This window comes from Zeugodacus cucurbitae, chromosome 2 (assembly GCF_028554725.1).
Source record: "Zeugodacus cucurbitae isolate PBARC_wt_2022May chromosome 2, idZeuCucr1.2, whole genome shotgun sequence".
Classification (NCBI taxonomy): domain Eukaryota; kingdom Metazoa; phylum Arthropoda; class Insecta; order Diptera; family Tephritidae; genus Zeugodacus; species Zeugodacus cucurbitae.
Window position 1 is genome coordinate 32,026,051 of NC_071667.1, and position 14,432 is coordinate 32,040,482.

The window sequence follows — 14,432 nt, forward strand, 5'->3', positions numbered from 1 at the left end:
AGGAGACAGCCAAGTAGCTTGATGTATTTTCTTATGCTGGAATCTGGTACTACAGACGACCATATTTCGGGCCCCAGCGAAGTCGATCAGCCTCAGGCCGTTTGGCGATGTTTCGTCATGGAGACTGAATTTTCCGACTGTTGTGCCAAAGACACCTTCTTTACCCACCCTGGCGTTAAAATCGCCAAGCAGGACTTTTACATCGTGGCGGGGGCAGCGCTCAATATCGCTAATATTAGGGTTTTCAAATATGCGGTCGGCTTTTTATCTCATAAACCGGTTAATATGTGAAATATTTTTGCCAAATTAAGTGAGTGTATTGCCTTGGATATAATGTAACATGATGGTGAAAATGAGTGAAGTTGATCCGAGAATTACCTCAGCCCCCATATAATACATATAATGATTTTCGTTATTCTTGTGGACTTTATGCCGAATATTGCTAGTTAGGCTATGTTAGCCCTTCATGTACATATGTATGTATATTTGAATTTACCAAACCCTCACATGAGTTTATTATTACTATTCTCCATTGTATTATTACTTAACAATATTTCTCCAATCTAATTATTACTTTCACAGTTTTATTAAAATATGTATTTCAATTTAAAATAACATTTAAGAATATAAGTTTAAATTGATACTCTATTAGGTTAGGTTTATGCCGACTTGCGTGTGTTCTAATATTCATGATATTTTTTGTTTGTAAAACAAATGAAATCAAAATGTATGTAAGATGAAAATGCAAAGTCGACTAGCATTATTAATACTATTTTTTGGGGAATGTATTATTGCAAGTAATGAATTAAACAGGAGTGAAATTTTTGATTCTAAAGAAATTTTGAAAAACTCAACAACTGTTGTAGGTGCAAACAGAAGTGGAAAATTTCTCTTCGATGCAATATTTCGAATTAGTGCAAGTATAACCAATGCTTTCGGATATGAAGGAGAAGAATACTCAGATTATAATGAAGATATTAATATAAAGACTTGTGACTGTGGTAAGTGGATTATCTCCGAAAAATGCGCAATATATTAAATTTGCATATGAACATATTATTTGAACTCGTAAGAAACTTGTTTATATTGACCATGTGTGCCATTTTTACAAAATTGGATGAATGTGTTAAAGTTGGCAAGGTACAATTTTGTAGACAAAATTAGTTAAATCGTGTAATGAATCTCGCGTACATACACGCATACAAATATAATGCTATATAATGAAGGAGTTGTCTGAACTTTTTTTTAATTTTGCAACGAAGTTAGAGTTCAAAATTGTGTTTTAGTAACAAATGTGTTCCAGATATGTGTAAATACTGTTGATGAAAAGAAAAAAAAACAAGTAAGGAAGAAATAAGTTCGGGTGTAACCGAACATCTTATACTCTCGCAATTTATTTATTTAATGTTAAGATAAGATTTTGTCAAATTTTCGGCACGGAGGCGCACTATGTATTATAAGAAACACATCTTCTTTGAATTGAAAAATATCGGAGAGATTTACCTCTATTTTCGGTAAAAAATCAGCCACAAGCACTGAGGTCCACATGTTCGATGCCTTGGGCATTGAAGAGTTATAGTCCGATTTCGAGGATTTTTAGACGAGCGATGGCACACTAGAAATACAGTATTCGTTACACTATTGCAAACCTTGTTACAGTATTGTTTTTGACGAAAGATTCGAGAACAAGCAACGAAGTGTGAGATTTTAATGAACGAAAATCGCCAAGCTCAGAGAAACACGTCTAATCTTAGTGGCTGCTACAGACAAAGTAAGCAATGAATATAGCTGAATATTTATTTCTAACAATTGGACTCTCCTAACCCGTGAAATATTTCTATGTTATTTCATTTATTTTTTTTTTTTTTAAACGTATGTCAAATTGCACGGACAGTCTGGTGGAAAGACAAATGTACGGGTTTCAACCCTACACGTCGTCCTGATCACTTTGGTATACATCTATTGCCGATATTTTGTCTGTCAGTCAGTGAATATTTGCATGTTAGTGACTTTGTTTTTCAGAACAGGCCATTTTGATATTTGGCTAGAGACAGTCATAAAAATATTCACCAAATGTAATTAATCACCTGTTAATGCCGGCTGATTTGAGATATATAAGTGAACTCTATGGAAACATATTTATCGATTACATATCAAATTGGTAGTAAAATTTTAAATATTTGAATTATTCGAGTTGTATAAATGGGGGAGATTTTAGTTTCTGGGGCGCCAAGATTTGAGTTCACTTTTAGGTAAATTAGCCCAAAATAAACACTATAAATGGTATTAACTATCTAATGTGATCGATTTGTTGTGAAAAAGATAATATAATATATACAATTAAAAGTTCAGAATCTATTAGTGCTTATGTCCATCCTTAATGAATGGATAGCGAAAGTAAGTATTTTCAGCAACTTAATTTTCATAATATCCTTAAAATTATTATTTTTTATTATTTTATAACAGAGAAATGTATGTTACCACGCACAACAAAGGCGCAAATAGAGTGTTACCTCAATTTCGTGCAGGCTCACCCAGAGATTAGCTCCACAAAAACGACGCGACACGTCCGAAGCGAAGACTGAAGAATGAAACGCCCTCAAAGGTCTAACGCGGCGACCACAAAATGGAAAGATGTAGTTTTAGTTAATATTTACTTTACTTCTTATTTGTTTACATGTAATCGTTTTGTTTTAATAATAGACTTATAACTCACTTATTGGAGAAATCTAGTTCGATCGCGGACAAGAAAAACTAACGTTCATAGGCTAGTAACAAATGGCGGTCGCGTCTCCGACTGAACTGCGGGTTTTAAATATGTGCTGGACCAGTGTGGTTCATGCAGTCGCGTGAGTTCCAATCATTGGAACATAAGTAATAATTGAAATTCAATACTATTATGTACAATGTATACAAATTATTACTTTTTAAATCGACAAATAAGCCTTTTTTATTCTAGTTTATTGAGTCACTGATAAATGAAACTATAGCAAAATTCACTTTAAAAAATTGAGGTCATTCCAGTATATGTACTAAATAATTAGCAACTCTCAATATTATTAGTAAGTTTATTCGAAATGTTGCTACTTCTTATGTAGTTTTCCCTCAATCAACTCAGGATCGGAGGTCCAATGTCCTGTGCGTAGAAAGTATTAAATTTCGAATTGAGTAACCGATGTGGGATGAGTCGGATTACCTTGTGATTCCTAAAATGGTATTGTTATTTATATTAATTCACGTCATTATATATAATCAATCAATATTTTCAATCCTAAAAAATTTCAAGGCGACAAGCCAATCAAAAACAAACCTGATGTTTTAAATGGCAACAGATTTGCCGTACTGAGCAATGGTTCTGATGATAATGCGAAGGGTACCACCACAGTCGCGAATGCTAAACCACCGCCAATATATTTGCGGGAGCGTAGCTCAAATGCACTTGTTGGTAAATTGAGTGAAATTGTAGGCACTAATAATTTTCATATAGTGCCTTTGAAAAAAGGCAATATAGATGAAACTAAAATACAGTCGTACACTGAGAAAAGTTTCATGGACATAGTTAAATATTTGTCAAACAAAAATAAGAATTATTATTCTTATCAACTGAAGAGTTCTAAAGGCCTAGTCATTGTAATTAAAGGTATAGAGTCTTCCGTAGATTCTAGCGAAGTCAAAGAAGCTCTTGAGGAATGTGGCTTTGAAATTAAAACTGTTGTAAATATATTCAATAGAAACAAAGTACCACAACCCATGTTTAGAATTGAACTGATGCCCAATTCTAACCAGCTTAGAAAGAACGAAGTGCATCCAATACATAATTTAAAATATTTGCTGCACCGTAGAGTAACCGTTGAAGAACCACACAAAAGAAATGGTCCGGTACAATGCACCAATTGCCAAGAATATGGGCATACCAAATCCTATTGCACTCTACGCAGTGTTTGTGTGGTATGTGGAGATTTACATTCCACCTCCAAATGCACCATTAAGAAAGAGAATTTAAATAAAAAATGTAGCAATTGTGGAGGAAATCACACTGCCAACTACAGGGGTTGTCCTATTTATAAAGATTTAAAATTGAAGCTGTCACAGGGAATTCAAGCACGTCGTAACCAAATGTTACATACTCCCCGTAATGACATTATAGATATCACAGATCATATACCAAAACCTAGTAATATTAAAAATAATACCGAACAAGGGAGCTATGCCAATGTTGTAAAAGGTAACATTGTACAAATGCAACCACCGCAAAATCCCCCAAATGGTGGTATTGAAACCATGATTATAAATCTTACGCAATGTATGACGCAATTTATGTCTACTATGCAAAATATGATACAAGATTTAATAAAATCGCAAAACCAAATGCTGCAAACTTTATTAAGTAAAAAATGAGCGTACTAAATATATGTATATGGGATGCTAACGGTGTTAACCAACATAAACTTGAGTTTATTAGATTTCTGTCTGAAAAAAATATAGATGTAATGCTAATATCAGAAACTCATCTGACAAACAAAAATAACTTCAATATACCCGGATTTAAACACTATGTTACAAATCACCCGGATGGAAAAGCGCACGGTGGAACGGCAGTATTGGTTAGAAATCGGCTTAACCACTATGCTCTAGAATATCATGCTACAGCCCAGTTACAAGCTACAACAATATCATTAAAAAATCGGGGTTGTGATTTAAATCTAACTGCTATATACTGTCCACCTCGTTTTAAAATTACAGATGGTGAATTTAAAAACTTTTTTGGAACGCTAGTTCATAGATTCCTAGCAGGTGGAGATTACAATGCAAAACATATGTACTGGTGCTCACGTCTAATTAACCCTAAAGGAAGACAGCTGTACAACACAATTATGAATAAGCACAATAATCTTGATATAATATCTCCTGGCAAGCCGACATATTGGCCCAGTGATCGTAACAAAATACCAGATCTAATTGATTTCGCAGTAATCAAAAATATAGATAGATCGCTTGTGACAGCTGATACATGTACAGACTTATCTTCTGATCATTCACCTGTACTTAAAGTTGTGTGAAGAGCCCATATTCGTTGAGCCAAAGGTGGGTCTAACATCTCACAAAACGAACTGGATGAAATATAAGAAATACGTGAGTAGCCACATTAATAGTGAGTACAAAATAAATACAGGAAGGGATATTGACGAAAGCATAAGAGAACTCAATGATATAATAACTAACGAAGCTGTCTTAGCAACACCAAACAGAAACTATAAGCCACTTGGTCTCCGAAAAACCACTAATAGAGAAATAGAAAAGCTTGTAAATGAAAAAAGGCGTGCTAGACGAGAATGACAGATAAATCGCTCCCCTTCCACTCAGCTTCAATTGAAATCTGCCGTACGAAAATTAAAGAAAGCGCTTAAACGCGAGGAAGAATTCCACAATGAAATGTATATAAAGAAGCTATGTCCAAACTCAAGAAAGCAAAATTCCCTGTGGAAAGCCCAAAAGTCCATGAAGCCTCCAGTCGACTCCAACATGCCTATACGAGACTTGGGTGGAAATTGGGCTCGAAGTGACGAGGAAAAGGCTAATTGTTTTGCAAATCACCTGGAAAAGGTATTTCAACCTAATTGCCCAAAGAACAACATTAAGTTGTCAAACTTACCTAACACAGTAAATGAGTCGCTCGAGTCTTTTAAGACTTCACCTTTTGAAATTAATTGCATCATAAAAGAACTAAATCAAAAAAAGTCGCCAGGACATGATAATATCACCCCAAAAATGCTAATAGAGTTACCAAATATTGCTGTAGAGGTGCTCTCTTTGCTCTTTAATGCGATTTTTAGTTTTGGATACTATCCGATTTCATGGAAAAAGTCGCAGATTATCCTGATAGATAAACCTGGGAAAGACCTGACACAGCCGTCTTCATACAGACCAACCAGTCTTCTACCCTGTATTTCTAAAATATTTGAAAAGGTTTTACTATCAAAGATGTCTCCTTTCCTCCACGAAAATAATGTAATACCAGCGCATCAATTCGGGTTTCGTGCAAAACATAGCACGATAGAGCAAGTAAATAGAATAACTAACGAAATAAGAAGAGCATTTGAGCAGAGAGTTCAGCTATATTTCTAGATGTTGCTCAGGCATTTGATAAAGTGTGGCATGAAGGGCTTTTATATAAGATTAAAAACATTCCTTTAGAATTGTATAAAATATTGGAGTCTTATTTAAATAATAGACAATTTATGGTTAAAGTAGGAGGCTTCATATCTGATGAACGACAAATAAAGGCTGGTGTACCACAAGACAGTGTTTTAGGGCCAACTCTGTACATCATATATACTGCTGATCTTCCAACAGCTAATAATGTTTTGACATCAACTTTCGCGGATGAACATTATAGCATCAAGAATATTAGCGGAGCACTTAAGATCTGTCGAAGAATGGCTAGCCAACTGGCGTATAACTGTGAATGAACAAAAGTGTAAGCACGTTACATTTTCTTTAAGACCAAAAATGTGTCCGGCAGTAAAAATGAACAATATTTTGGTGCCCCAAGCGAATGAAGTTACCTATCTTGGTATTCACCTAGATAGAAGGCTTACGTGGAGAAAACATACATATATCTAGTAAAATAACTAGCATGAAGATAAGAGCTGCAAATTTAAATTGGCTTATAAATAAAAACTCTAAACTTAGCCTAGACAACAAATTGCTTTTATACAATGTGGTCATAAAGCCGATTTGGATGTACGGCATTCAACTGTGGGGTACGACCTGTGCAACTAATATCGATATAATACAAAGGTTCCAATCGAAAATGCTTAGAACAATCACGTGCTCACCATGGTGCATTCGCAATGACAATATCCATAAAGATCTTGGTATCCCTATGGTAAAGAAAGAAGTAGAGGACAGCAGATTGAAATATATATCTAAACTCCGTGATCACCCAAATCCATTGGCTAATGCTTTAGTACAATCCTGTTATCAATCACGTCTAAAAAGAAGAGATATGCCTGCATACTAAGGAGCAACGTTTCACCAAAACAACTCAATTACCTGGTTGAGCTTGTCTAGTTTTAATTAGTTTTAAGATTTTATAACTTATTGTTGGGCTTTAAAGAGCAGATTCAGTAAATAAATGTATATTGAAAAAAAAAATTATATATAAATTAAGAAACATCCAAATCGAACAATTAAATTTTCAAGACCCCAGACTCCGAACATGAGTACCTCAGTGCCAATGTATACTTTTATACCGATATATTGAAGTGAAAGAAGAATATTGAAGTGAAATTAATCATGGATATAATGTAGCTTGGTGGGGAATATGATTGAAATTAGTCCGAGACTCACCCCAGCCCTCATATACTATATACTTTGTGCTGAATAGCTACAATATGGATCAAATGTGTTATCTTAATAAAATTAAATACATAAATTGCGAGAGTATAAAATATTCGGTTACACCCGAACATAGCCTTTCCTTACTTGTTTACTATATATGTATGTATGGATATTGATTGTTGAATGGTATTTGGAAAGTATATGAGACTGTTGAACTCATCTTTCCTCGACTTTAATTATATAAAATTAAGAGAGCACTTAATATTCGGATTCGCTCGAATAAATCTCTTCTTGGTGTTTGCTTCTTTCACTTTTGGATTTATGTACAAATGTATAGTATATTTGATTTAAATTATTTTAGATTGTGGATATTCGAACGAAGAAATAAGGATAGTTGGTGGTAGACCAACAGGCGTTAATCAATACCCTTGGATGGCTCGCATAGTATATGATGGCAAATTTCATTGCGGAGGTTCATTGCTTACAAAAGAGTATGTCTTAACTGCAGCTCATTGTGTTAAAAAGTTAAGAAAATCTAAAATACGGATTATCTTTGGAGACCACGATCAGCATATTACATCTGAATCTAAAGCCATTCAGAGGGCTGTAAGTGCTATAATTAAACATAGAAATTTTAATCCCGACAGTTATAACAATGATATAGCCTTGTTAAAATTGAGGAAGCCGATGACGTTTTCGAAAATTATAAAACCAGTATGCTTACCACGTTTTAACTATGATCCCGCAGGTACATAAAAACAAAAATAACATTTTCTTAAATTATTATATCAATATTAATTATTGTTTAAGATTTTTTAATATTAAGACAGTTATAATGTACGTGAAGTTAAAAAGATATATAAATTGAATAGTCAGCGTAGCCGCTGTCTCTTTATTCGTTGAACTATGTCGTCGAATAACTCATACAGCTCAACGTTCCATCATCTCGTCCGCAAAACCTTTTTCTCGAAAACGCCTAGTGCCGTCTTATCGGATGATGACCACGTCTACGTTTCTGTTTATGTTTTTGTACGCATTTGTATTTCCCCCGTTTTATTAAATAATATATATACCATATGTATCTCGTGTACTAGTTTCTGGAGTATTGTCTAGTTTAAAATAAAATAATTAATTATCAAATAAATAAAATTTATTTATGGACCGTTTAATATATATTTTCAACTTTATTTAAATTATATTACGTAGCTATTATAATGTTTTGAAATATATTTATAACACTATATATGAGATATACTACCCGGTATAGTTGTCGATTGCGGCTTTTTCCAACATACAGAATACTTTCAGTTATTTAAATTTAAATAAAAGCTTGTATAAACATTTCTTTAAGTTTCCAAACAAAGAGTGGTTCTTAAATTATTCGTGTCTTACTGTGATAATGAAAATATGCAAAACACTCCGCCACAAACAATAAAAATACGTGTTGAAGATTATGGACTATGTTATTCGGTTTCTTTTGTAATTTCACCGCTTTGGTATTTTAATTATTATGTTATTTTATCACTTCTTCAACATTCTGTATTTAATAGACTTCATTATAAAACTACAATCAATACGATCTTACATAGTATACAGTTATAACCCTATAATTACAATACTTCTTATTGTTAACATATTGATATACTTTTTAATTCAATAACGACATTCTAAATTGTTAAATATACAGTACTTTTCGTTTAATTGACCCTATGGTTAATTGGTTTCCCGTTTAATTGAACGGTGTTATCGGGCAAAAAATATAGCATATGAAAGCACATGTAAATTTTCTCGGATAATTGGACTCGGTTAATTGATTCTCCCGCTTAGTTGGTTTAAAATACATGACATCAAAACTAATTTTCTTTTTAAATTTCCAAAAAATAATATTGTTGAAAAAACTAATCTTCTAATCAACACTTTATAATTTTTCAATAATAAATTTAAATAACAAATATATATACATACATATGTACATAAATAGATTCATAGATGCCTATGTACATAAGTACATAAAATTGTTATTGCAATTTTTCCTATAATGGTACAAAATATTCAAATATTTGAAAAACTTTAAGTGCACATATGTATGTATGCAGTTTCCTTTAAGGGGTTGGGTGGGTTTATTTCATTCCACATATTAAAGATACATAAGTCAACAGCATTTTGAAACAGTATCCGAAAGCTTACCCGTTGGTACCTCATCTTCCATAAAGTGTCCAAAAAAGGTTCTTGCCAAGGACATCATAACTCATTATTGGTTCATCCAAATCAACAAACCAAAAATATTTGTTGTTAATGAACGAAGGAAAAAAGAAAAGATTAAAAACTTAATTCTTGATAGATTTTGAACAAAAAAACTGACTTTTCTGGTAAAATTTTCGCCATATACTGACTCGAAAAATAGTTGTAATAAAGATGTGTGGAAATTTTTCAACAGAATCGCTTCATAACTTTTCAAGAAATCGTGTCCACTGACTTCAAAATTCGAGTTTTGAGATAAATCCGTTTAAAGTTTTACATTCTTGAAATTGTAATCATATCGATTTCATAATTTTAGATAATATTTTAATATTGTACAATTTAATAAGACAAAAAAACTTTCAAATTTTGATTCCCACGTAATCGCTTAATTCAACAAATGGTCCAAATAAGCGTGATTCCTGTAATTGAACAAATTGTTCATTTAAACGCGATTATTTTTATTGAACAAATTGTTCAATAAAGCGAGTATCTGTTAATATATTCCCCGGTTAATTGAACGAAAATTTGTGCAAATTTTGATGTGTAATTAAGCGAAAAGTACTGTATTTACATTATTTGTTTCAATAACTGATAAACTATTTCTCTTATATTCTAGGAAGAATAGGAACTGTTGTTGGATGGGGACGTACTAACGAAGGTGGTGAATTACCCGCAATCGTTAACGAAGTGAAAGTGCCTATAATGTCTATTACAGAATGTCGAAACCAAAAGTATAAAAGTACAAGAATAACATCTAGTATGCTATGTGCTGGAAGGCCGAATATGGATTCGTGTCAAGGAGACAGCGGTGGACCCCTTTTGCTTTCAAATGGAATAAAGTATTTTATTGTCGGTGTAGTTTCTTGGGGCGTTGGCTGCGGTAGAGATGGATATCCGGGTGTTTACACCAGAGTTAGTAAATTTATACCATGGATAAAATCTAATTTACATGACAGTTGTCTGTGTTCTTAGTAAAAAAATTTATATTATATATTTTTATTTTATTTATTTTGTATACATATGTATAATAATATAATATTTAACTAAAGTCAACAGTCTCGCGATCGTTTGTCGATATATGACACCAGCCGCAGTTGCTGAATAAGCACTGGGCCGGATGCCACTGCATATCCTGCAAACTCAGCACTTTCCGCGGTCGCTATTACCTTATAATTTAAAATTTCCATTAGCTTTAACTCTCCTTGTATTCAATTATTTGTCAACTTTTACTTTCTATTGTATTCTAAGAGTTTAGTTATGTTATAAGGTTCAACTGATACACAACTGCACGGCTCGAGAAAAAATATAAACTACTTAAAACACCTACCGAAATATTTTATTTGGGGAAGAGTATATAAAGCATTATAAAAAAATGCATTCACTAAAGGACTAATTGGCACTCAATAATACGTAATTGGACGAATAACGAATAACGTAGCTTAACAGTTGTGCTCCTTGTGGGTTTAAGCCAAATGATAATGTCACCGACAGGAGAGACATTCTCATTTTAATAAACAATCCAGATCACAGCGCCATGGCCAAGCAGCGGAATTTCTATTTCCAGGATCCTTCAATCCACTTCGTACAACAAAGGTTGAATTACAACCCGATAACAATTATATCAAGGACATTGAAGGACAAGGATGTCAATACTCTATTATCGAAAGGGAGTTATTGGCTATTGTGTGGGCAATGGCTACGTCAGTACCATGACGTTAAATATTTAAATACAGTACTTTTCGTTTAATTGACCCTATGATTAATTGGTTTCCCCGTATAATTGAACGGTGTTATCGGACATAAAATATAACATATGAAAGCACACGTAAATTTTCTCGGATAATTGGACTCGGTTAATTGGTTTTCACACTTAGTTGGATCAAAATATATGTCATCAAAAATAAATTTCCTTTTAAATTTCCTCGGTTAATTTCACCAAATAATATTGTTGAAAAAAACTAATCTTAAGGATAAAAAATATTCAAATATTTGAAAAACTTCAAGTGCACATACATATGCATTATCCTTTCAGGGCTTAGGTGAGTTTCAGAGGTTGAAAACTTGAGTATATTTACAATTTTTTTGTTAATGTATACAATCATATATTAGGTTGCCTGGGAGATACATACTAATATTTTATTCAGCATATTAAAGATACATATTGTGAAATTAATATTTTCAAATTCCGAAAGCTCAGCCGTTGGTACCTCATTTTCATGAAATCAACAAACCAAAAATATTTCTTCTTAATGAACGAAGAAAAAAAGAAAATATTAAAAATTGAATTTAAGATAGATTTTGAACAAAAAAACTAACGTTTGTGGTCAAATTTACGCCATATACTGACTCAAAAAAATAGTTGTAATAAAGATGTTTGGAAATTTTTCAACAGAATCGCTTCATAACTTTTCAAGAAATCATGTCCACTAACTTCAAAATTTGAGATAAACCCGATTAAAGTTTTACATTCATATTGATGTGGTCTGATGGTAGGATTTTCCTTCTATCTCTTGAAATTTTAATCGTATCTAGTTCATGATTTTTGGATAATATTTTAATATTATACTATTTATTAAGACAAAAAAATTTCAAATTTTGAATCCCTAATCCCTTAATTCACCAGGTGGTCCATATAAGAGTTATTCCTGTAATTAAACAAACTGTTCATTTATACGGGATTCTTTTAATTGAACAAATTCCTCAATTAAGCTAGTATCTGTTAATTGATTCCCCGGTTAATTGGACGAAAATTTGTGCAAATTTTGATGTGCAATTAAGCGAAAAGTACTGTATCTTTACTGACCAACACCCTTTAACTTTCGCAGTATCGAAATATAATCCTAATTCTAAGGTTAAAAGGTGGAATGAACTCATCGGTGAAGAAATGTTGCAAATAGACTTCTTCTCTCCTAACAAAATGTTTTCCCTCACATGCATTGACAAATACTCCAAGTGTGCTGTGGTGCAGATTGTACCCTCGAGAATTATTGAGGATTTGATCAGCTCATATATTTTTTCCGAAAGCCAAGACGATCTGTTGTGACAAGAAACCATAATTGAACTCACACACGATCTGGACCATGATAACCAACAACTTCGGCGGCAGTATGTCAAAGGCACCATCCCTGGTGTCTCAAATGGGCAAGTTGAACGCTTTCAGAGCACATTGCTGGAACTCGCCAGATAATCGGTCATCAACAAAAGAATAGTTGACGTTTCTCAGGCGCGCAAGGATGAGCCGTAGGAAAAAAACACCAAACAAAATAAAAAACGCTAATATTACGCTTAATGGCAGAAAGAATGCTTCTTGGCAAAATAGGACAGACATACATCCGGATTTCAAATCTATTTGTCCCCCTGATACTTTGGTATTTATAACTCTATATCTAACTACAGTAGTTTTCCGAAATAACGAACACATTAATTGTCAGGCCTGTTCGCTATATCGAATTTTTCGTTAATTCGAGTACTCACTTAGAGGTATTTATATCAATAAAAATATATAACTCATCCGTAAATAGCAGTTTAATAAATTGTTTTATTAATTATTTGTTAAAAAATGAAAAACCATAACAAAACAATTCAAATCCAATAAATTCTTCCAAAAATGGATCAATTCTTACACTCATACTTCTATTTGGTGCTGATCAATAATTTTAAGCTTTTTTATAAAATTCAACATTTTTTCAATTTGCAAATTTTTTTGAATTTTTTCCAGTTTTATTTTTAATTCTGGTTCGATGTTATTTGATTTTTTCCTCTTTCTTCATATGTCTTCTTCATGTTGTTAGTTAAACTGAGTGCTTACAAATTCTCGATGTTCGTTATTTACGGTACTCAATGTAACAAATTTGCTTGTTCGTTATAAGCGGTTTTCGTTAAAAAAAATATTCGTTATTTCGGAAAACTACTGTATTTTAGTTTTTCGTGTTACAAACAACCCTTATGTGAACAAAACTATTATACTCTCTTTGCAACATGTTGCGCGAGTATAAAAAGAAAACATGATCCGAGCCTTAAATGCTCAATTATGCATTTATTTGATTACCGAACACAGCATAACATAGAAATCTATTGATTTTTGATTCCTTTGTTGTGTGACATTTCTTTTCTCCTCTCTCTCCTTTTCTCTTTTCTTCTCATTACTTAAATTGTGACGTTGTTCACATTGCTTCATTGTTGAATTTAGAATGTACGTAGATTTATACAATGCCTCGCATGCTCTCTCAAACCCTATTAAACAGCTGACATTTAAACTCTCTATGAGCTGAACGTTTCACAAGCAATGTTTGTCTATGCAGGAATGTGCTAATTATGCATACTGCTGTTTCTTAATTGTTTTTATATGAATGTGATGCCAAAAATCATTTTTAAAATTAATATTAAAATTTATCAACCATTATTTAGTTATATTCTAAATTAGATATTGTGAGATATACTTTGTAAGCAAAGTGGACCGTTTGCATGTTTACTAAAAGGCTTGCTATTTGCTTGAACTCACCCTTTTGATCGCATTCAAATAATCCTGTTACCACATAGGTGAAAACTACTTGAATGTCAAAAGAAGTCGAAGGATATTCATTTTGTAAAGATAGTGAAACAGTGAAAGATTGTGTTAGGATAATCTCAATTATTATGTGCAAAATATAGGAATGTTTGAATTTGGCAGTTCATTAGTTATTTTTAACAAAATTTTCTAAATCAAAGGTAAAATACAAGCAAATGTACTATGAATTAAGTATGAGTGAATATATTTATTTACCGTTCAGCGGTATAAAATTAATAGTATTGCTTATTATGCGGTATAAGCAGCTTTGAATATACCTATAAACAACTCAAAATTTCAC

At 32.6% G+C, this 14,432-nt stretch overlaps 2 protein-coding genes across 4 annotated transcripts in view; both read left to right on the forward strand.

Moving 5' to 3' along the window:
- Positions 1-587: 587 nt before the first annotated feature.
- LOC105219680 (trypsin-1) lies at positions 588-10,911 on the forward strand. The gene is made up of 3 exons (XM_011195977.3): positions 588-1,001; positions 7,706-8,092; positions 10,202-10,911. Exons 1-3 carry the CDS (start codon positions 737-739, stop codon positions 10,555-10,557), a joined length of 1,008 nt encoding a protein of 335 aa, XP_011194279.1. The 5' UTR covers positions 588-736; the 3' UTR covers positions 10,558-10,911.
- Positions 10,357-14,432, forward strand: part of LOC105219678 (acetylcholine receptor subunit alpha-like) — a 41,162-nt gene continuing 37,086 nt past the window's right edge. Inside the window, exon 1 of one of the 3 annotated variants that reach the window (XM_054226160.1) lies at positions 10,357-10,497. The gene's annotated coding sequence lies outside the window, so the exon portion shown is untranslated. Of the gene's footprint in view, positions 10,498-14,123; positions 14,293-14,432 lie in introns of those variants that run through there. The other 2 variants (XM_054226159.1, XM_011195975.3) reach the window with 2 other exon arrangements.

What these genes read in the sequence shown, in the direction of transcription:
- LOC105219680 (XM_011195977.3), top strand. Translation starts at nt 737, where the DNA reads ATGAAAATGCAAAGTCGACTAGCATTATTAATACTATTTTTTGGGGAA. An exon ending in TATAAAGACTTGTGACTGTG is followed by an intron (nt 1,002 to 7,705) that starts GTAAGTGGATTA and finishes AAATTATTTTAG; the next exon opens with ATTGTGGATATTCGAACGAA. An exon ending in TTTTAACTATGATCCCGCAG is followed by an intron (nt 8,093 to 10,201) that starts GTACATAAAAAC and finishes CTTATATTCTAG; the next exon opens with GAAGAATAGGAACTGTTGTT.